Here is a 23986-nt window from a genome sequence, read left to right as displayed (position 1 = left end):
GAGAGAGAGAGAGAGAGAGAGAGAAGCACGAGGGAAATCAATGTATTTATCTATTCTTCAATCAATAACTAAAAAAGGAAGACGGATAACCTCCCCTCTAAACCATCAATAGACAGTACACACACACACACACACACACACACACACACACACACACACACACACACACACAACCTTTCCTCATAATACCCCGCCCCCTACCCACACCTTGACAGCTAAAAGGGACCCACTTCACACAGGTCCTTCTCAGATGCTTTTGACTTTCACAACAAAAATTTACAAAGGTCACAAAGGAGATTAGTCGAGTTCTATTTTTTTTTTTTTTTTTTTTTACTGTTCTTGGTGGAGCCTGGTCAAACTATCACTAGGCTCATTAAACTACACAAAGAAACACTCACAACCGAGCACAACACAACAGAGCAGAACACACAACAGGAGCAGCGAGTAGCGGGCTTTTTTTGTTGTTGTTTACTTTTTTTGTGCCCTTGTGCTGTCTCCTTTGCTGTAGAAAAAAAAATCGACGAAAGCCTTATCAAATGTGGGTGTGTGAGCCCCGAAGTGTTTTGGAATAGAGGTCACAAGATCTTAGCCTAAACCCTTACGCCTAAACCTTCCTCCCCTTACCTCCATTGAGTCCCCTTTTACCCAGCAAGCAGACAGACAGACTAATGATTCCCTTGCCTTTCCCTTCTTTCAGTTTATTTATGATCCCAACCTTGACCATTTTTTTTCCTTGAGCTTCCCTTTCCCCGACAGAGCTAATGGTATTCTCTTCCTTTTGTTCTCTCTTCCTTCAGGCCCATAACATTCCCCTCTTTCTTTTCACTCCTTTTTTTATGCCTAAGAGAGTATCATAACATTACCCCTTAATTCCCCTTGATGGTCTCCCTTTCCCCCTCCCCTTGTCCCCCATCCCTTAATTAAAGACAAAACATACACCTCCCCTTGTTCTCCTCACCCCATAGCTACTTTAAACTTCCCCTCTTCGCTTCCCCTCTAGCTACTTTAACCTGCCCTGCCCATCCCCTTCTCCTCCTCCTCCTAATCCCACGGCAACCTTAACCTTCTCTCTGCCTCTCTCCCTTGTCCTTCTTCTATCTCTCTCACTCTCTCTCAGCTAATCCTCTTTTCCCCTCACGCATGCTGCCTTAACTTCCCGTCCCCTCTTATCTATCTTAATCTTCCTTCCTCTTGCACCTTCCCCTCTCGTATACAGCTGGCCTCTCCCTCTCCTTCATTCAGAGACATTATAACCATCTTTTTCCCCTTCCTTCACAGCTATGGGCGTTCATTTCATAGAGCAACAGGCAGCTTTACTTTGTCCACTCATCCTATTGCTTTTGTGATTCTTCCTACTCTTTCCTTTTTCCATTTTCTTTTAACGCTACCCTTAAAAATTTTCCCCTTCCCTTCACAGCTCCAGGTCCCTAAATCTCCCTTTCCTACCTTTCCCCTCTTCTCTTTCCCTCTTCCCATTTTCCATTTTAACGCTACCCTTAAAAAATTTCCCCTTCCCTTCACAGCTCCAGGTCCCTAAATCTCCCTTTCCTACCTTTCCCCTCTTCTCTTTCCCTCTTCCCATTTTCCATTTTAACGCCTCCCTTAAATATTTTCCCCTTCCCTTCACAGCTCCAGGTCCCTAAATCTCCCTTTCCTACCTTTCCCCTCTTTTCTTTTCCTTTCCCCTTTACCATTTTAACGCCTTCCTTTAATATTTCCCCTTCCTTTCACAACTCCAGGTCCCTAAATCTCCCTTTCCTACCTTTCCACTCTTCTCTTTCCCTTTCCCCTTTTCTTTTAACGCCTTCCTTTAATATTTCCCCTTCCCTTTCACAGCTTCAGGTCCCCTTTAAATAAGTTACAGTCGCTTAATTAATCTCTCTTCCCTACCTTTCCCCTTTTCTTTCCCTTTCCTCTTTTCCATTTTAACGCCTTCCTTTAATATTTCCCCTTCCCTTTCACAGCACCAGGTCCCCTTTAAATACGTTACAGTCCCTTTAATCTCCCTTACCAACCTTTCCCTTCTTCCCTCTCAAATTACACATGTTTTCACTCTCCTTTCCCTTCCCTTCACAGACTATATATCAACACTTGACCGTATTACCCATTCATATCCCTTTTCTCCCTTTCCCGTTGTCCCCCATCCCTCAAAAAGATAAACATTTTCCTTCTCTTGTTTTCCCTTCCTTGCATTTCCTCAAAAGTCAAAACAGGTCAAAACACGTTACATCCCTTCTCTTCCCTTCCCCTCATCCCTTTGTTAATCCTTCTTGTTATTCCCTTCACAGTTCCAGCCGTCCCCTCTGAACAAATGACAGTACCTTAACCTCCCTTCCCTCCCCTTCCCCCTTCACCAGTCTTTCCCCTTCCCTTCACAGCTTCAAGCCTCCACGCCACACAGGTTACAATTGCTTAATCTCCCTTTTATCCCCTTCCCCTTTTCTGGGCGTCTCCCCTAAACGAATTACCTTCCTTTCCTTCCCTTCTCCCTCACCTCTGTTTTAGACCCCCCCTTCCCTTTCCCTTTACATATTGCACTACCGTAATCCCTCTTCCCTCCCATTACCTTCTCGTCTTTCCTCTCTTACCCTCTCCCCTTTCCTCTCATACCCTCTCCCCTTTCCTCTCATACCCTCTCCCCTTTCCTCTCATTCTCTCTTCCCTATCCTGTCATCCGTTCCCTCCCCTTGCCCTCTTCCCTCCCCGTTCTCGAATATTCTAACCCAGTTTCCCCTTCCCTTCACAGCTCCGGTCGTCCACGCCCCACAAGTCTCAGGACCTGGCAAACGAGGGCGCCGCAGCGGAGGTGGACGTGAGGGGGGGCGGGCTGGGGATGGGGGCGGGGGGGCAGCAGGGGGGGACGGGCAGACGCTTACCTGACCCTCTAGAGGTGAGCAGCGTGACCTACCTGTCCGTACCTGAGACCCCCGACTCCCGCCGGCCCTCCACGGCGGACCTGGTCATTGAGAAGCTGCAGGTAGGTCTGTTTGTTTGTTTGTTTGTCTACCTGTGCTGGTATTGCGACGGAGATGAGCACCGAGGCCACGCGCAGCTATATAGTGCATGCCCCCCCACCCCCCAAACTTTGCCTCTACTACCTGGGAACTCCCCAAAAGTCTCCGTTTCGTAAGATCCATTTTTCACTACGGCAAAGATGTCGGGTCATATTTTCAAACATTTCGGCGCCCAAGGACACATATTTGACAAGGCTTTTTATAGGTGTTTTGGGCATTTCCAGGGGTAGTTTTATGACCCTGGTGGTAGTATGAGCCTTCTTCTGTACCATGAACCTAAAAGAACACTCAATAGAACTCGATTAATCTCCATTTTGGTGCTTTGGGCATTTCCAGGGGTAGTTTTATGACCCTGGTGGTAGTATGAGCCTTCTTCTGTACCATGAACCTAAAAGAACACTTATTAGAACTCGATTAATCTCTTTTTGGCCTTTGGAAATAGTTGATGTGAGGGGTAGAAGCCATCGTTGACAAATTATCGTGTTCACAACATTGTATATATCATTTTTAAGCCTCAAAGTCTCTCGTGCCTACACAAATAACGAGAGAATAATAAAGTTAGCGTCAAAACTGTTATTTAGTGGTTTGTTTGTTTGTTTTTGCTATAGATATCGGTTAGAAACTACGAAAATGCAATACGGTGTGTACGATAATTTGGCAACGATGGTAGAAGCGTCTGAGAACACCGACTATCGTGCTCACTCCTTCCTAACTACTCACAGATTTCCCCTTCGCAAGTATTCTTTTTCCTTTATAATAAACTAGAATAGGTGGCATGGACAACTCATCTATTTCAAGCTCGAGGCCGAAATGGAGGCAAAACAAACCGCGCTTCTCCTTTTGACCTGTTCCGCGTTGGTGCCGCAAGACAGACCTCCTGCTGAAATGCCATCCACTTGTGCAGCGCTGGGGGCGGCAATAAAGCGAACAAGTTTCCCGACAAATCGTTTTACAGGCTACCAGCTACCTCCAACCCGATAGCAACCCCGCCGCGATGGTGAAGTTACTCTCGTGCACGCGGTCACTAATGCGTCCTACTCCCCACCAGCCTCCCCTCTGCAAGATTCATTTTACATTATTACAAAGATTTCGTGGCCACTACTCATAAGTCTCCCCAATACAGACCCCTATGAAAGCTCTATTTTTCCTCATCGCAGTGTAAAATTCCGTGGTCGCTGCTTGCTACCTCCCCACCAGTCTCCCCTTAGCAAGCTCTATTTTCCATTAAAACAAACCAAAAAAACACGTTGTCACTACCTAACTCCACCAGCCTGCCCTCCGCATACCGAATTTTTCATTGTAGCAAAGTCTAAAATTCTGTCCCCTCTTGTAAGCTCATTTTCCAATTGCAAGGATCAGGGAACACACAAAGGTTGAAGATAAAGGTATTATATTGACGAGTATAAACGAGAAGTGGACTTGAGCACGTCATTATCAGGGGTAGAACTGAAAACAGACGGACAACCAAAGCAACAGAGTGGCGACCCAGGAGTTGTAGAAATCAAGACAGACAGAGGACAAGACGAAGGTAGAGATTAGGGAATTTGCTGGAGAAGGATGGAGTACACTAACATCAGACAGAGGGAGGAGTGAATTGAGAAACTGATGATGAGGAGGAGGAGGAAGAAAAAGAAGAGGAGGAAGGGTGGGAGAATTTGCTGGAGAAGGATGGAGTACACTAACATCAGACAGAGCGAGGAAAAGGGCATTGAGAAACTGATAATGAGGAGGAGAAGAAAAAGAAGAGGAGAGAAAATTAAGGTATGGAAGAAAAATTAAAGGTAAGAAAAAGTCCACACAAACAAATGGCAGACCAGGTAAATGCAAGACAGGTGAGTATAACAACCTTCCATTCAGGTGTGTAATTATCTCCCTCACAGGTGGAGAAGGTGGAAGGTGGCGGCCTCAGCATCCAAGGAGTGGCTTTAGCGTCAAACTGTCACGTGACCCTGATTGTGTTCGGAGTGTTCTTCATGTTGGCTGGCGTCGTGCTGTCCTACGTGAGCTACAGCGTGCCTCTGGGGGTGAGTGGTGGTGGTGGTGGTGGTGGTGGTGGCGGCGGCGGTGGTGGTGACGATGGTGGTGGTATTGGTGGTGGTAGGAATGTAGTTGCAATATTAAAGGTGTTAGTTGCATCAAAAGTAGTGAGGTTAGTGGGGTTGGTATTAGTTAAAGAGGAGGAGGAGGAGGAGGAGGAGTTATTTTTGTTTTTGTTGTTGTTTTAGTAGTAGTAGTAGTAGTAACAGCATCATTAGCAGAAGAGAAATGACATAAGAATGGAAGGCAGAGGAGAGGAGAGGAAAGGAGAGAATGAGGTGAAAACACATAGTGGAAATGGAGGAGAAAAAAAAAAGGACGGGACAGAAATGGAAGGAAGAGAACAGGAGAGGAGGAAGAGATGGGAGAACGCAGTGGAAATGACGGAGAGAAAAAAAAAGACGGGAGAGAAATGGAAGAGAGAGGAGAGGAGAAAAAAAAGAGGGGAGAATGTAGGGCAAGCGGAGAGGAGAAAAAAAAACAAAAAAACAAGACAAGGCAGAGAGAAAAGGAGAGAAAACAAAGGGAGTGAAGGAAGGAAGGAAGGAAGGAAGCCGGACGGAACGAGAGGAAAAAAAAAATAGAACCGAGCGAGAAAACAAAATAAAACTAACCAGACCTGCCCTGCACACCTGACGCGGGCTTAATGAGGGGTGCTTTCCCTTTCTTCAGGCAGGTGAGGAGGGGCCGGAGGGCAAGGAGAAGGCGGCTGAACCTGAGGACCACCTGGCGAGCGTGGCGCAGATGAGGATGATCGGGCCGGCTTTCCTCATAGTGGGTTTCCTCATGGTCGGCCTCGGCATCACGCTCTTCATACTGGCCCGGAAGGTGAGGGGGTGGAGGGGGTAGGGGTGAGGGGTGTGTGGGGTGAAGGGGTGAGGGGTGCGTGGGGTGAGGGGTGTGTGGGGTGAAGGGGTGAGGGGGCTATATCTGTTCTGTTGCGCATTTGTTTTTGTTTCTTGAGAGTTGCGTATTTTTCTATTCTTTTCAATCATAATGGCGTTTTGTTTTATTTCCCTTTGTCAGTCAATCAACTCCTTCTTCTGACTTCTTCCTTCTTCTTCTTGCAGTGTGGGTGACTTTGATTTATTCTGTTTGTTAGTCTTCAACTCCTTTTTACTGTCTTTGAAACTTTCCATTTGTCCGTCAATTAAATCTTTCTTCAGTCTTGTAGTGTGGTTGACTGAATATTCCCCTGTGTTGGCTGATTTACTCATTCTTCTGACTTCTGGGATGATAGATTGAAAATTTTCCTTTATTGGTCTCTTTATTCTTTCAGTTTTGTAATGCGGGTGGGTCTAAAATAGCCCATATGTCGATATTAACTCCTGTCTTTTGGTGACGTTGACTCGAGAATTCATCATCACTAAACTCTTCACAACATCGTCCCCACACAGATAAGTCGGGACGAGAAGGCGAAGCAGCTCGTCATCTCGGAGCAGCAGCTGTGCGAACTCGAGAGCAGCTTCAGCTACACGGCCCCGTCCCCGCTGCACACCGCCTACCCCGCCCCGCACCAGGTAACACGCTCTTCATTAGCACTACTTGTATTATAGTCTATTCCGCCTAAGGTGAGAACACGTTAGGAAAGTAGTTAATGATGCTGTTACTACTACTACTAAAAGAAGAACAAAAACAAAAATAACTCCTCCTCCTCCTCCTCCATACTACTACTACTACTACTGCTACTACTACTACTACTACTGCTAAAACAAGAACAAAAACAAAAATAACTCCTCCTTCTCCTCCATGGCTGCTCTGGTGCTGGAAATCAGTGGCTAGTTGATCCGATGGGAGTTGGGGAAAATCTGGCTTCAGGTAGAGTCAGGTAGAAGGGTAGCGGGCGGAGCTTTTTCTCTGCGACATTATTACCTTAAGGGGCTATTACACTGGGCAAATTTTCCGTGGATCTTCAGTCAAACCACGATTTCCGCTAGGGTGGTTCTCATTTGTTTCTTGTTATTGCTGTTGCTGATGATGGTGAGTAATACCGTCGTCCTTCGGGGAAATCTACGGTAGCTTTGGAAGATCGTGGACACGTCAGAAAACCACGGAAATATGAGAACCACGCCAGCGGAAATCGTGGTTTGAGTGAAGATCCACGGAAAATTTGCCCAGTGTGATAGCCCCTTTAGGCGGAATTAGTTATAGTCCCTTCCAGCCCTTAACCAGGTACCATGGCCCACTTGTTAGATGATTTTTCTTGTTGACATTGATAAAAAAACAAGTCAGTATCCTCCTCACTCATTAGGTATTGTTGTTGTCACCCTTCTTACTCTACTCCACTGAGATGACTGTTTGGGTTTGCATCATTTTCTCCTTGGATGCTCTTTCACGGATCTCAATAATAAAGTAAAATAATAATGCCTCTACCTGGCTGCCACCTTCCATGCTCCTTTCACTCCCTAACGAGGAATTAGTCGATTTATAAAAAGTTCGCTTCACCTTCTACACACACACACACACACACACACACACACACAACTACGTTCCATTACTAAATTTTACCTTCCTTACTATTGCTTATTTTACCTCTATTCTATGACCCCCATCACTAAACTTTCATTGTTTCCAGTATAGTCTACCTAAACACTCTTTCCGTATGTCTTTGCTATAGTGACTTTCTCTATATTCTGTCTCTCCTACACTACGAGTCTTCAGATCGCAGGAGTAACCTCGAAGAAATGTGTTAAGTCTAAGTAAGGGTGAGAAGGCTTATAACAACTGGTGCCTTTCTTTACACTCTATCCCTCCTTCATCACGACTCTTCTAATCACAGGAGTAAGCTTTAAATATACTGTTAGGTTAGCTCTGAAGCGTAAGAGTAAGAGGACTCATAACAACTTGTACGAGGAGGAGCAAGCTGAGGCCAGACACAAGTTAAGCGGCTCACGTTCACGTTATTATTTTTTCCTCCGCTGAGATAAGTGTTCCTGATTTATGACGGGTCTCTGGGCTAAGTCAGTGCTTCGTGTAGTGGACGGCTGGGCCAGAAGTTAAGGAACGTGGAAAGTTTGGGAAATTATACAACAGGAGGAGGAGGAGGAGAGCAAGGACGGGGAAGGAGGAGGGGGGGAGTGTGGTGTTAGTGGAATAGGAAACGTGGTAGGAGAGAGATATAGTTATTGGAAGAGGACAAAGAGGAAAAGGAGGAGGAAATAGTGATGTTAGTGGGGTAGAAGACGCGGTAAGAAAATAGAGGAAATGTTATTGGAAGAGAAGCACAAAGGAAGAGGAGTAGGATATTGGTGTTAGTGGAACAGATGTGACAGGAAAGAGAGAAAAGGTTATTGGAACAGAGGAAGAGTGGAAGGGGATAGTGGTGTTAGTGGAACAGATGTGACAGGAAAAAGAGAAAGGTTATTGGAACAGAGGAAGAGTAGAAGGGGATAGTGGTGTTAGTGGAACAGATGTGACAGGAAAGAGAGAAAAGGTTATTGGAACAGGAAGAGTAGAAGGGGATAGTGGTGTTAGTGGAACAGATGTGACAGGAAAGAGAGAAAAGGTTATTGGAACAGAGGAAGAGTAGAAGGGGATAGTGGTGTTAGTGGAACAGATGTGACAGGAAAAAGAGAAAGGTTATTAGAACAGAGGAAGAGTAGAAGGGGTTGTGGTTAGTGGAACAGGGGACGCGGTAAGAAAAAGAGGAATGGTTATCGGAAGAAGAAGAGAAAGAAGAGGAAATGGACCCAGATATAAAGGAACAAACGCTATGAATAAATAAAAAGTCATACGAAGAAGAGTACGCTGACGTAGGATGTGCTTAATTGCTGTTATTATCTGAGTGTTATATATGAACTGAGAGAGAAAAAAAGTGTCTGCTAGAATTACTTTTTTGTTACGTACGCAAAAGGTCAGAGTTTGTACAGATGAAGAGGAAACATTAGAATGAGGCAAATAACGAAAGAGAGAGAGAGAGAGAGAGAGAGAGAGAGAGAGAGAGAGAGAGAGAGAGAGAGAGAGAGAGAGAGAGAGAGAGAAGGACGATAGGAAAAACAAGAAAAATTTAAGAAGAGTTAGAAATTGTTGTAAGTGGCTGCCAAGTGCAACACATAACGAGTGAGTTTGTGTTTCTGTGTGTGTGTTTGATGCGTATTAGAGTGTTGCTGAGGGAGTGTGTATGTGTGGATATCACTGAGAACTCCACAAATCATAATGAGTGTGTGTGTGTGTGTGTGTGTGTGTGTGTGTGTGTGTGTGTGTGTGTGTGTGTGCTACATAAGCTAAGCGTGTGTTTGTGTGTGTGTTGCAGCAATACCCGATCCTGGCAGTGCGACGGAACTCCTGGTGGATAGACTCGGTGCAAAGGGACGGTGCCACGACGGGTGAGGCCCAGGACAGTGCCATACAGTGCCCTTCCCCCATAGAGTGAGTGCCTACGAGGTTGATGTGACCTATATTACTCTTCTCTTTCTTTTATAGAAGTGCTAGAAGGTTTTTATTGTTTTTATTTACTTTTACCTTCGATTTTTTTTTTTTACAACAAAGGAGACAGCTCAAGGGCACACACACAAAAAAGAAACAATAATAAAAAAAAAGCCCGCTACTCGATGCTTCCTTTACTGTAAAAAAAAAAATGTTCTTGTCTATATATGTTTTATAGTTAGTCTGCTTCGCCATAACCACCATATTTATTAGGATTAGGATCAGTCTCCCAGCATCATCTCCATCATCATCATCATCACCATTCACTATCACTGCCACCATAATAGCTGTTACATATATTTTCATTGCCATTATTTCTTAGGTTTATTATCAGCCTCTCACCATCACACCATCATCACTACCCTCATCTTCAGTCTTCGTCATAACCATCATCACTACCCTCATCTTCAGTCTTCGTCATAACCATCATCACTACCCTCATCATCAGTCTTCGTCATAACCATCATCACTACCCTCATCTTCAGTCTTCGTCATAACCATCATCACTACCCTCATCATCAGTCTTCGTCATAACCATCATCACTACCCTCATCATCAGTCTTCGCCATAACCATCATCACTACCCTCATCTTCAGTCTTCGCTATCACCATCATCACTACCCTCATCTTCAGTCTTCGTCATAACCATCATCACTACCCTCATCTTCAGTCTTCGCCACAACCATCATCACTACCCTCATCATAAGTCTTCGCTATTACCATCATCACTACCCTCATCTTCAGTCTTCGTCATAACCATCATCACTACCCTCATCATCAGTCTTCGCTATCACCATCAAAATAGCTGTTACGTAAAATTTTATCATCATTATTTCTTAGGTTTGTTATGATCATTACCACCACCACCACCATCATCATCATCATCATCATCATCATCATCATCATCATCATCATCATCACCACCACCACCACCACCACCACCACCGTTGCTCCTCCCTGATACCGTCTCCTCAAAACCCCATTATAGTTTTCCCCTCCCGGCTAATTAGTGGGCCGCAGATAAAGGGAAGCGTTCGTTATCGCGCCCCGGAAGGAAATTTCTCATTATAACCCAAATGAAGGACCGGCTACTTTTTTTTTTCTATGTTCCGAAAATAGCTGAAATAAAAAGACACGAATTTTTCCTTTTCGTTTTTTTTTTATAATTCTATTTTTTTCCGTGGGTTTATTTTTCCGGGGATATGAAGGTGGATGGGGTATGTGTAGTCTATGTTTGTTGATAATTTAACAATTTCAACACTATGCATAAAATAATTACATAAATAAACCCTCGTTTGATAACCCTCTGTTTAAAAATATATACATACATTATCGACTATTCTGCAATAAAGTAACATGGAACGGAACTGAATATAAAATCAGGCAGGATAATTATTACAGAAGCCAAAAAAAAAAAAAGATGAAAAATTTGTAACTGAAAAATAGTTTATAGGCAAATAGTCACGAGAAAGAGCATAACAAAACATACATGATAAAAATAGACGTGGGAGAGAACAAAATTATGACAAAAATTAATCACAAAAATAGACGAGGAAACAGTATAACAAAAAAATAATCATAAAAATTCACTCTAGGGAAAAAAAAGATACCAAAAAAAAGTAAATAAAGGTGCGACAGAAAAAAATATAACGAAAAAAATAATAAAAATAGATGTCAAAGTGGTGAATAAATAATAATAATAATAATAATAATAATAATAATAATAATAATAATAATAATAATAATAATAATAATAATAATAATAACAATAATAATAATAATAATAATAATAATAATAATAATAATAATAATAACAATAATAATAATAATAATAATAATAATAATAATAATAATAATAATAATAATAATAATAATAATAATAATAATAATAATAATAATAATAATAATAATAATAATAATAATAATAATAATAATAATAATAATAATAATAATAATAACAATAAAAATAATAACAATAATAATAATACGGTAACAATAATCAAGACTAGAAAAAGTTTAACAAAATATAATCACAAAAATAATGGGGCGATAAAATAAAGCATGCCAAAAAAAAAAGACAAGAACGTAAACCACCTTTGAATCACCTGAACTGACCTGACCTGACCTTGGCACGCAGGGAGAGCCGGGAGGGGTCACCCAAACGCATCCTGACCCCGGTGCCCCTGGAGAAGCTGCCTGACCTCGCCGAGCCTCCCGCAGCGGACATCGCCTGCTTCCCCCCCTCCACCAGCCACTCGTGAGTAGCCCCCCTTTCTACCACTATATAATTACCCCCCCCCTCTCTCTCTCTCTCTCTCTCTAATTACCTCTATCATTTCATTTACTGCTTTAAATAATACTTCGTTTACTTATTAAGCCCTGCACCTCCTCCACTTCATCCATTTTTGTTTTCTCTCCACTTCATCATTCCTCCACCTCCCCTTCGTACCCCCCCCCCTCTCTCTCCCTCTCTACTACTCCTATCATTACTACCGTCTTTCCATCTACTTCTATAAAATTTAATAATACTTCAGTTACTTAAGCATTCTACCTCTTCTGCTTTCTCCACCTTTGTTTCCTCTCCTGTATGTACAATCTCCACACCTCCATTCCTCCACCTCTCCTCCACCTTCCCTTCCCTTTCCCATCTCCACTTTCTTTTATCTCCTTCTTCTTTCCCTTTTCTATTTCTGCCACTTACACTTCTCCCTCCTCTTCTCCCTCCCTTCCTTCCATCTGCTCCTCCTTCTCTTCCCTTCCAATCCATATCTGGCAACTCCACACCTTCAACTCCCGCTCATCTACTCTTTTCCACTTTCCCTTATTCCACCTTGTCCTCCTCCTCCTCCTTCTCCTTCCATATCTTCCCCATCTTTGGCACCTCCACCTACACACCTCCATCCCCTCCACTTCCCTGTCCTCTACAGTCTACACTCCACTCTTTTGTTTTCTTCCACTTCCTCCTCCCTTACGTACTCCATCTTTAACATCACTATCTCCACACCTCCATCTCCTCCACCTTCCACTCTTCCATCTCCACTTCCTACTCCACTCCCATTCCCAACCTTCCCCTCTTCCATCTCCTCCACTTCCCACTCCACTCCCGTTCCCAACCTTCCCCTCTTCCATCTCCTCCACTTCCCACTCCACTCCCGTTCCCAACCTTCCCTTCTTCCACCTCCTCCACTTTCCACTCCACTCCCGTTCCCAATCTTCCCCTCTTCCACCTCCTCCACTTCCCACTCCACACCCGTTCCCTATCTTCCCTTCTTCCACCTCCTCCTCCTCCTGTTTTACCTTCCCCATCTCCGGTACATCCACCTCCACGCCTCCACCACCCCTACCTTCCCTTCTTCCATCTTCTTCTTCCTTACCTTCCCTATTTCTGGTATCTCGACTTGCAGCTCCATCCTCTCCACCATCCCCTCCACTACCTTCCCTTTGCCTCCACCTCGTCCGCGTTCTCCTCCTACCCTTCCCTTACCTTCCTCATATCTGGCAGTGACACCTCCATATTTTCTTACAGCGTTTTTTTTTTTCCTCTTTCTCCTCCAGACGCACCTTTCTTCTTTTGAACGCTCCCTCTTTCTTTTTTTTCTTTTATCTTTTACTTCCTGTTTTCATTTGTTTTTTTTTTTGCTTTTCCTTTCCTTTCCTACTCAAGCACGTCCCTCATTTTATTTTTATTGTGTTTTCCTTCTTTTTTTTCTAGCATTTCTATTTTTATTTTTCTCGGTTTTATTTTAGGGTTATCTTAATGGTCTCTCTCTCTCTCTCTCTCTCTCTCTCTCTCTCTCTCTCTCTCTCTCTCTCTCTCTCTCTCTCTCTCTCTCTCTCTCTCTCTCCAGCACGTATTCTTCCTCTCCTTCCCTCTCATTTTCAGTCTTTCTTTCCTCTTTTGTCTTTTCCAGCATTTATTTTCTCCTCCTGTACCACATCTTTCCTCTCCTCCATTCCTCTTCCTGGCCATATATCTCCTCATCTTCTCCTTCGTCTCCTCCTGCTCTTCTTCCCTTCTTCCTCATCCATCTCCTTCGGCCTTCTCCTCCCTCCTCCCACCCCCCTAAGCCTTTCTCTTATATCTTTCCTCCCAGTCCACAACGTAGCCAACACATCCTCCTCCTCCTCCATCTCCTTCTCTTCCTCCTCCATTCTTCCACCCGACACCTTCCTCTATCTTTATTTCTCAGAACACGACCACGGCCTCCTCCTCCTCCATCTCCGCATATTCCTCATTCGTACCCTTCCTCCTCCTCCTCCTCCTTCTTCTACTCTTCCTCCTCGTTCTCGTCCTCCTCCTCCTCTTCCGCTTCTCTTAAACCACTCTATTATATACTCTTTTTTTCGTCAACTTTGCCTCTTCAAGAAAAAAATATATATTCTTGTCGGACCTTTTTCGAGCTTTTCAGACACGTTAATAAGGATTTTTTATTTTCTTTGGCGCAGCAGAAGTTGAGGGAGAACTGTTTTAACGACTATCGTGTATAAAATAATGTATACTAGTTTGTTATATATAAAAGAAAATTGTAAAGTGGTGTTCCTCGTGTTTTGAAAAGGAAAATAACGGTTGTCTTTTGTTTTTGTTTTCTCTCTCTTTTTCGCCTTTTCCCTTATCTCACCTAACCCCCCCCAGCGCATCCTTAATGAGCGTGCCTCCCACCTGTACAACCTTTACCTGCATCTCCACGTCCACACACATGAGTCTGGGTCGGCTTTCCTTTATTAATGTTTATCTTCTTGGTTCTCTTTGCATTTTCGAGGCTATACATACACAAAAAAAATACCACCAGGAACACAAGAGGACATAGTAAGAAACTGAGGAAGGGAAGATGCTTGAGAGACAAAGAAATATAGAGGTTTGGAACAGACTAAGTGAGGATGTAGTATCGGCGAGGAGTGTGCAAAGCTTTAAGGAAAAGTTGGATAAATGTAAATACGGAGACGTGACCACACGAGCGTAAAGCCCAGGCCCTGTAAAACTGCAACTAGGTACACACACACACACACACACACACACAATTTTATTTCAGCTTTCCAGGTAAATTAACTCGCTTAGTTTAACTCTCTTGCTCCTAACTACTTGCATCCTCGCTCTTTCTTTGTCTTCTTTGTGTGGCTTGTAATAAACTTCCTTCCCTGCTAATTCCTCTGCTCTTTCTTACTTTTATTCGTTCTTTTATACGCTCTTGCATCCATTTTCCCCTCTCAAGGACTTAAGTAATCGGTTCATTATCCTTATTCTTATTTCCTCGGGTACATTGATCATTCCACGTGTTCTCTTGCTTCCTTTACGTACAGGCGACCAAGGAGTTATCATACGGCTTCATCATAGGAACCATGTTACCAAAAAGATAAGTTTTTTTTTTGTGCTCGAGATCCTGAAGATGTCTGGAGCACAAAGGAAATAACTTTTGTATCAACATCAATTTGAATCGCTTGCGGCTCTTTTGGTAACATGGCGCCTGTGATGTGGTTGGGCAAACTCTCCTATTCCTTTCTCCTTAATCTATGCTCCCCTATTCCATGGCTCTGAGGTAAATACGCTTATCACAGAGACCTTTCCTTCCACAGTGGACTATCTCCGGACGTCCAGACCCCGCCGCCAGTACCTGAAGAAGCGGAAGCCAGCGGATTCTACAACACCAGCGACAGGGAAGGCAGCCCGACGGAGGTGCGTAATGACATCCCGGTGCTGTCCACGGCCGCGCAGGAATTGCAGCGCCGCGCCATGGCCGGCTCCGAGTACGGCTACGCCACGCCGCCCAGACTCATCGCAGAGGGCCAGGACATGCGCAGCGCGGCGATGTTCAAGCCGTCCAGCGCCGCGCAGTCTCGCTCCCACGGGGTACCAGTGCCTTCCTCCGCAGGGCTGATCCCTTCCATACAGGTGAGGCGAGGGAGGGAGGAATGAAGGGTTGTGACTATGGAAGGGCAGAAAGTATAGCAGGGGTAAGGGAGGGAGGAAGGAATGAAGAGTTGTGACTATGGAAGGGCAGAAAGTATAGCAGGGGTAAGGGAGGGAGGGAGGAATGAAGGGTTGTGACTATGGAAGGGCAGAAAGTATAGCAGAGGTAAGGGAGGGAGGGAGGAATAAAGGGATAGAATTTCGAAAGACAGAACGTTCAGGTAGGAAGGGAGGGAGGGATAAAGGAAAAGAGGTAATATGGAAGAACAGAAAATAGAGTGGAGAGGGAGAGAGGGCGGGATAAGGTCCTGGGTAAGGGGTGGAGGGAACGGAGCACCAAGAGTAAAATTAAGAATATGAAAGACAGAAAGTCGAGAAGGGAGGGAAATGGAAAGGGAAAGGAAGGTTGGGGAGGGTGAATCATTGCTTTTCCTTTCCATATCCTTCCCTATCCCTACTCTTGAGCAGTGTTGCCAGATTTCCCTCCCTAGCCTATTGCATTTGCCTATTTCTAACTCAAAAACCGTCTCCTGTGCCTCAATAACTAGATTAATTAATAGTTCTCGTTAAAATGGTTAGTTACTTATGTCCTTTTTTGGTGGTTAAGCGTCAGAAGTGTCAAAAATAGGATAAATGCAAAGGGGTAGATTAGGTGAGCTGGCAACGCTGCTCTTGAGGGGTATCTTGGACGACCCCTGGCTGTTAGTGGCGCACGCGAATTTTATTTATAGTGGCTGCGGTGATGTATGATTCTTGCTTGGCCATTGCTGCCCCATATACTTCTATTGCCCGAGGTCACTGAAGTTACAGCTGACTGAAGATCCGAGTAGCATGTGGGTAATCTGCATCTTTCTTCTCTTACATTCTCCATCAGTATCTTCGACCCCTTCCCCAGGTCACCGTCGCCACCCCTGTCCTGCCGCCCCTCCCTCGCCTCTCCCGCCACCATGCCACCAGGCCTGACAGCCGCCCCACCACCGCGGACTCCAGATAATGCAGCAGGAGTGATGACAGCGCCTTCCACGGTCATGAAAATCAACACTTCCTTCCCGAGCCCTACTGAAGCCAATGACGGAAGAAAATGTGCTAAAGGGAAACGAAGGATAATGATTTGTTCACTCATGCTCCTGAAAACGGTCTTATTCGGCTGCATATGAGCGGAAGACGATTTTTTTTTGCTCGTGATATATGGAAAGGAGGGAAGTTTTTGTAGTTTTCATTAGTTTTCATCATTACCAAGGCGCACATATTCTTAAGTATGTGTTCGTAACTATATTGAGAAAACAAGAGCAGGTGTGACGGTGACGATGCATAAGAAGCCACAGTCCTGTTTATATATGCACAGGTAGAAGAGACGATGGTACAGGTGTGCAGTGTGATGTAATGGTGATAATGGTGATGGTAAGAATGATGGGTTGTGAGGAGTTTAATACAGGACGATAATGGGTGTTTGTGGCAGGCTGCAGGTGTTAGAATATTGCGCAAAGTGACCCATTTGAGGACTGATAAACAAACAAATGTGGATGATATGTAATGTAGTGTTAGTTGATATCATTATTCCTCCTCTTTCTTGTACTCTTCCTCCTCTTGATCCTTGTCCCTCTTGTTACTTTCTCTTTCCTCAACCTCGTCCTTGCCTTTCTTTATTTTCCTCCTCCTCCTACTCCTACTACTCCTACTACTAATAATAATAATCTCTGTTCCTCTTTCTCCTTTTCCTCAAACTCTTCTCTATTCCCTTTTCCTCCTCCTCTTCCTCCTTCTACTACTACTACTACTACTACTAATCTTTGTTCCTCTTTCTCCTTTTCCTCAAACTCTTCTTTATCTCCTCCACCTCCTCCAGTTAGGGTGAAGCCTTACGAAGAAAAGAAGTGTCTATATATATTTATAAAGTTATCATATTATTACAGTGTTTATATACAGGGTGTTGATGTTTCTCTCTCTCTCTCTCTCTCTCACACACACACACACACACACACGAACACACACACACACACACACACACGAACACACCTTTACGTAACTGTTGTGATAGATGTCATGGCGCTGGATCGCCTATTTTTGTGTCGTGCTCTCTCTCTCTCTCTCTCTCTCTCTCTCTCTCTCTCTCTCTCTCTGTATCCAAATTAATTACATAAGTGGTTTTGGAGATATATTTAGGTCCTCCCCCAACTCACCCCCACCCCCCCAACCACCACCACCAAGCTCATACTCCCCCCTTCCCCCCTCCCTGGCAGGTTATCACCCCTCACCCCCACACACATACACATGCACACACAACATTTTTCCTCCCATTCCTTCCTGTCATGTCACCGGATACTATTATTTCAAACTAGCAAACATTTCATTTCAACATGCTAGTCATTTTTCCCTCCTGTCACAAGCAAGGGGCTATTATTGAAATTTGTGAGTTTTTTTTTCGTTACCTAGTAAATCTTGTATTCACTAACCTCTTATGCAAGGAGTGTAAATCTGGTCTTTGTTGAGGAAGTGAAAGAAACGGTAACTAACATTTATAATTAGTTACCGTCACGAAAAGTACCTCAAGCATTCACACACATACTTGAATCACACTCATTACTTTGTTTTTGGATTGTCTATGGGCTAATATGGCCTTTTTCATGACACCAAACACCTCGCCCTTATCTTTATAGCTTAAGGCCATTCACGGGACCCAAGAGAATAGATATATAGAGGAAAGAACATAGGCAGGCTGCATGACATGGGTAGATACAACTATAAAAGGGTAGATCATACTTTAAAAAGGACATAGTTAATGCCATTCATGTGAGCCAACAGTAGGGGAGAGGACAAAGGCAGGCTGCTTCAAATGTGTAGATATAAATTCATAAAGGAAGATAATAGTTTGCAAAGGGTAGATAATATTTTGAATAGGGTAGATTATTTTGAATAGTGTAGATATTATTTTACCAATGCAGTTTTTAACAAAGAAGTGTAGATATTGCATTAAAGGTGCAGATGATATTTAAAAATTGTAAATATTACGTAAAAAGGGAAGATACTATTTTCCCTGGTTACTGGCAAACTTAAGGGAGAATGGGAAAGACAAATAATGGTGTAGCAGGGCAATATGATAGGCTAAGGCAGTATACAGAGAGGCTGAAATAAGGGACGCTTGCAGTTTCAAAACGAGTTATGGCTAGATACACCTTTCCCTGGCATCCACCAAACACTAGTTAACTGTCCATTAGCAGTGACTAGCACGAGACAATAAAGTAGACTCAGGCAATACGTACCAGGAGAGAGAGGGCAAAGCAAAGGAAATTGAATACCAGCTAAAACTAGAGACTTTTCCTGACGTCTGACAAACAATAATTAGGGTCCGGCAGCAGTGAATAGCATAAAAAAGACAATAAATTAGACTCAGGCAATAAGTGCAGGGACAGAGGGGGCAGAATAGTGGTTGATAGGGTCCGAACACAAGCTAAAACTATATTCAACTTTCCCTGGTATCTGCCAAACATTAACAAAAAGGTGCAGTAGCAATGAAAAGCACATAAAAGACAATAAATTAGACTCAGGCAATCCATACAGGGATAGAGATCAAAATAAGGGATGCCTGTGGTTTAACCCGGTAGCTTCGGGGATCAAATTTCTTAAAGGCTCCTCTAAGCGAATTAATGAGAAAGTATCATCACTTACGCAAATCATTAAAAGGTAGATATCAACGCATTTGTAATCAGTTGGTGAATCGTCTATTTTGGGGGTTCATGTCAAGCCACAAATTTGGCCTGTCGCTGGTACACGGTAAAACCACAAATTTGGCCCGTCGCTGGTACACGGTAAAACCACAAATTTGGCCTGTCGCTGGTACACGGTAAAACCACAAATTTGGCCCGTCGCTGGTACACGGTAAAACCACAAATTTGGCCTGTCGCTGGTACACGGTAAAACCACAAATTTGGCCCATTGTTGCTACCAGGTTAAACTTGAGCTAAAACTAAACATAACTTTCCTTGATATCTGCCAAACAGTGATTGAAGTGTCCAGTAGCAGTGAATAGTGCATAACAGACAATAAATTATACTCAGGCAATACAGACAGGGATAGCGAGGATTGAGGTCAGAAAGTGAGCTAAAACTATAGGCAACTTTCCCAGGTAGCCGCCAAACATGAATTAAAGTGTCTGGCAGTAGAGAATAGCACATAAAAGACAACAAATTAGACTCAAGCAATACATACTGAAAGCGAGGCCAAATTCATGGATGCTTGGGGTCTGAGTATGAGCTAAAATTAGATGCAACATTTCTGATATCTGCCGATTTGCCAAACATTATGAGAGTGTTCGGTAGTAGTGAATAGCACATAAAAGACAACAAATTAGACTCAGGCAATACGTGCTGAGAACAAGGCCAAAAAAATGGATGCTTGGGGTCTGAACGTGAGCTAAAATTAGATGCAGCTTTCCCAGGTAGCCGCCAAACATGAATTACAGTGTCTGGCAGTAGAGAATAGCACATAAAAGACAACAAATTAGACTCAGGCAATATGTGCTGAGAGTGAGGCCAAAATCATGGATGCTTGGGGTCGGAACGTGAGCTAAAATTAAAAGCAACTTTCCTGGTATCTGCCAATTTGCCAAACATTAATTAAAGTGTTCGGTTGTAGTGAATAGCACATAAAAGACAATAAATTAGACTAATACAATATTAAAATGAGAGTGAGGCCAAAATAATGGATGCTTGGGGTCGGAACGTGAGCTAAAATTAGATACAACATTCCTGGTATCTGTCAATTTGCCGAACATTATTAAAGTGTTCGGTAGTAGTGAATAGCACATAAAAGACAATAAATTAGACTCATACAATATTAAAATGAGTGAGGCCAAAATATGAGATGCTTGGGGTTTCAACACATACCTAAGTGTACCTCACCCAAACCAACCTCACTCAACCTAACCTGACGAGTACCTTAACCCTTCCTTAACTTGACCTAACTGTAGGGTTGTTCCGAAGGTGTTTCTGGCTTCCCGTCCCTCAGGTGGGGAGGGAGACCGGCCTTCCTCTTAGTGCCATCTCGGTCATAGCGTCTGACGGCTATAGGAAACGTTTCATATGGTGTGATGTAAAATTCTTTGCGTCCATCCATTTATATACCTTAGACGTGTATACTCTCTCCTTTAGACTATGGTTCTCAGATAGACACAGCTGTTTTGTATTGATATAATGGTGAATTTTTACTACAGTGTCAAGTTACTGTACCGATGATACAAAGGTTTACTACTGTTACCATCATTACTACTGCTCTTAATATAGATTATCATGTCAGAATCCCCTGCATTTATAGATAACTCCTTTGTGTGATGTTAAATGAAGGAAAAGATATATTCATTATACCTGAAATTAAATGAGGTTATTGGGGAAAGATAATCATTATACCTGAAATTAGATGAGATTATTGTGTATATATGTACTGTCACAAGGGAACACACCTGAAGTTTACCTGTAATATGGCCAGTGAATCCATAGCCTACATACACACCAGAGCTGTGAGAGGGAGAGTTTGGCTCCCTACACCATCTTGCATCCAAGCACTCAGGCTCACTGCATCCTGCCCAGTGCTTCTGCCTCAACACAAGTTCAACACCAAGAGATGAAAATGATAGTGTTTGAAATTCCAACAGCTTGTCTTGAGGCAGGAGGGCTGGGCAGGAGGCAGGGAGCAGGAGCAGCATAGTCGCAAGATGGTGATTGGTCATGGCCTAACCCTCTCCATATATGGCTCTAATACATACATACAAACATGCATACATACATACACATACACAATGTACTTCACGTATTCCTCCCAGTGTGATAAAGAAAAAAGTTCCACACATACATAGAAGCATATACACATACAATACATACATTCATCTTTCATTAATAAATCATGATGTGGAGTGCCTATGTATACCAGATGGGGTTAATTAGGGGCACCTGGGAATCACCTGGCCACTGATATCTCACTCCTCACCTGGCGACACTCCCTCCTTCAAGTGTGTCAAGTGTGTGCAGTCCTCACCCCCACCTGACTCTCTCCCTCACCCTCATCCTCTTTCACTCCTTCTTTACCCCTTTCTCTTACTACCTTGATACCTCTCCCTCTCTCTCACATTCAAGCAGATATAAATACATACATTCATATACACACACAGATAAATGAGCAAACACACACACACGAGATACATACATATACACATACAAACAGACACGGAGGGTAAATGAGCAAACAAACAAACATACACACACAGAAGAAAGGGGTGCAGGTACTAGAGGAAAGGGTGTGAGGGGACGTGTTTGAGGGAGGGGGAAGGGCAAGGGAGTCTCACCATCACCAATCTCGCTACCATCCCTTCACGTCACCTCCACCACTTCACCAACTGTCACTCCCTCACCCACTCACTCACTCCTTCATGACTCACAGGGAATGTCTTAGGGTAAACGTGTCATTCATACTCTCATAAGTGTAGCGTTTTGCAAGAATACTAATAAAGATGATACATGAATTCAGAGAGGCTGATTCATCCTTGCATCTCTTCTCATCATGTGTAGAAATGACCTAACCTGATATTGTGATCTGTGTAACATATAATCAGGTCTACAGGTAAAGGATATTGCTGCAGGATACTTTATGCAATGATATGATGTACCTGAAACAATAAATAATGCAAGTATCAGGTAAATATAATAAATACCACAGCATACCTTTCTATACTATGTCAAGTTTGGGGAACACATTATAGCTGCGCATGGCCTCGGTCCTCTCAAATGCATCAGCCCTTGAGCCTGTGGTGGGTAAGAACCCAATGCTCCGGAACACAGGGTAAGTAAGACATCCGGGTTATCACAGTTTACCTTCACTGGGTTTCCCCAAGAACCCATTTATCGACCACCCCAAAAGGGAGGATGAACAGTTGGGTGAGCTGCACACTGACTTAACCCCAAGATGCTGAAACTAACACCAACTTGATCACCACACTCAGCACCACCAACACAGCCAGCACCACAACCACCACCAAAAGACTAGGGAGTAACATTAAGAATACTACATATTGTTGGGTGCATTCCTTACCTATAAACAAGATTCATTACCTCAGGTACAGGATAACTCTCACCTGTACACCTAAATCCATATTTCAGGTATGCTAAACTACACCTGATATATGGATTCGGGTGTATAGGTAATAGTTATCCTGTACTGGAGGGAATGAATCAGATCCTCGAAGGTAAGGAATGCACCCAACGACATATACTTTATGTTACACTCTACATGAAGCAATGAATCATGTGTAGTGGTAAGGAAAATTTCTAGCACAGCTTTCCAGCAATGTGGTATATACACTAGTTAATAAGACTATAAAACAATTGGTTGAGTGGGTGAGTGTGCCCATTCAAACAGTTCCTGCTGACAAGAGATAAATGTAGAATATGACTTGAGGGAATCATTTAAGGTTTTGATCACTCAAAAAGAAGAGAGATGGGTGTCCTTTACAGATGATAGTTTTGGTTTTCAATTAACTATAATACTGAGGATATCCTTGTTTCATGCTACCTGGGAGATGTGTTGGACTGTGAAGCAGGAGTGGAGAGAGCAGTGAGAGCAAGGGTAGCAGCTGCATGGGATAGATGGCGAGAAATAGCCAGTATATTAGTGAACCGCAGCATAGGATTGAGGAGCAGAGGAAGGGTTTACGAGGCCTGTGTGAGAAGTGTTCTTTTGTATGGAGCAGAAACATGGGCACTGACGAACAGACTGGTGGATGTTCTGTGCAGTTGTGATCGCAGGATGGTGAGATACATGGCAGGAGTGAGGTGGCAGGATGGAAGGTCAAGCAGCGAAGTGGCGGAGATGTGTGGGGTTGAGGACCTTTCGGTTAAATTGAGGCAGAGAAGATTGAGATGGTTTGGACATGTGAAAAGGGCAGAGGGGGGCGTGTTAAATGAGGTGGAGGAGTTGAGAGTTGAGGGACGATGGTCAGTGGGAAGGCCCAAGAAAAAGTGGAGCAGATGTGTGATGGAGGATATGAATATATTGGGAATAGAGAATATATGGCAAAAGATCCACAGATGGGGAGGAGAATCATCACCCGTCCAACCCCACCTTGAATGGAAAAATATGGACGTTAAACGACAATGATGATGATGATGATTAAGTGTAGCATTTCATAAGAAAAATAATGAAGATGACAATACATAAATTTAGAGGCCTTTGCAACAGCCTCCCCTTTCTTTATTCTTGTGGGGTTGTTAGTTGATGTTTCTCTCGTCTTTTCGTTCTAACTGCAAACAGCGAACAGAGGGCAGCGACCTTCAATCACAAAAAAAGGAAGGCCCCAAAACTACTAAGAGCCGTATTCTTAATATTTCAGAGCCTAAGCACACACATTAGACAAGGCTTTCATAGGGGTTGTGAGCCTTTCCATGGGTAGATTTATGACCCTGGTGGTAGTTCAACAAAACATTCTGTATTATAAACATGAAAAAATACTCATTAGAACTGGAATATCCTTTTTGTCCTTTGGGAATAGATAATGTAAGAGGAATCTAAGAACACCACCCTAAATCTCTTTCCTCAGGTGAGCGTGTTAATAAGACGAGGC

General features: G+C 43.4%; 1 protein-coding gene across 3 annotated transcripts in view; it reads left to right on the top strand.

The window, feature by feature from the left end:
• Positions 1-21892, top strand: part of LOC126985288 (uncharacterized) — a 57702-nt gene extending 35810 nt beyond the window's left edge. Inside the window, exons 2-10 of one of the 3 annotated variants that reach the window (XR_007738461.1) lie at positions 2747-2977; positions 4895-5038; positions 5724-5879; positions 6449-6571; positions 9304-9419; positions 11614-11733; positions 15048-15363; positions 16256-19504; positions 19817-21892. Coding sequence is in view for 2 of the 3 variants with exons in the window: in XM_050839980.1 (XP_050695937.1) it covers positions 2747-2977; positions 4895-5038; positions 5724-5879; positions 6449-6571; positions 9304-9419; positions 11614-11733; positions 15048-15363; positions 16256-16375 (1326 nt within the window). In the remaining variant the exon portion in view is untranslated. Of the gene's footprint in view, positions 1-2746; positions 2978-4894; positions 5039-5723; positions 5880-6448; positions 6572-9303; positions 9420-11613; positions 11734-15047; positions 15364-16255 lie in introns of all 3 variants that reach the window. The other 2 variants (XM_050839997.1, XM_050839980.1) reach the window with 2 other exon arrangements.
• The last annotated feature ends 2094 nt before the right edge of the window (positions 21893-23986 follow it).

Source organism: Eriocheir sinensis, chromosome 5 (genome assembly GCF_024679095.1).
Source record: "Eriocheir sinensis breed Jianghai 21 chromosome 5, ASM2467909v1, whole genome shotgun sequence".
NCBI classification, from domain to species: domain Eukaryota; kingdom Metazoa; phylum Arthropoda; class Malacostraca; order Decapoda; family Varunidae; genus Eriocheir; species Eriocheir sinensis.
The sequence above is the reverse complement of the archived record's forward strand: the minus strand, read 5'-3'. Positions and strand labels throughout refer to the sequence as shown.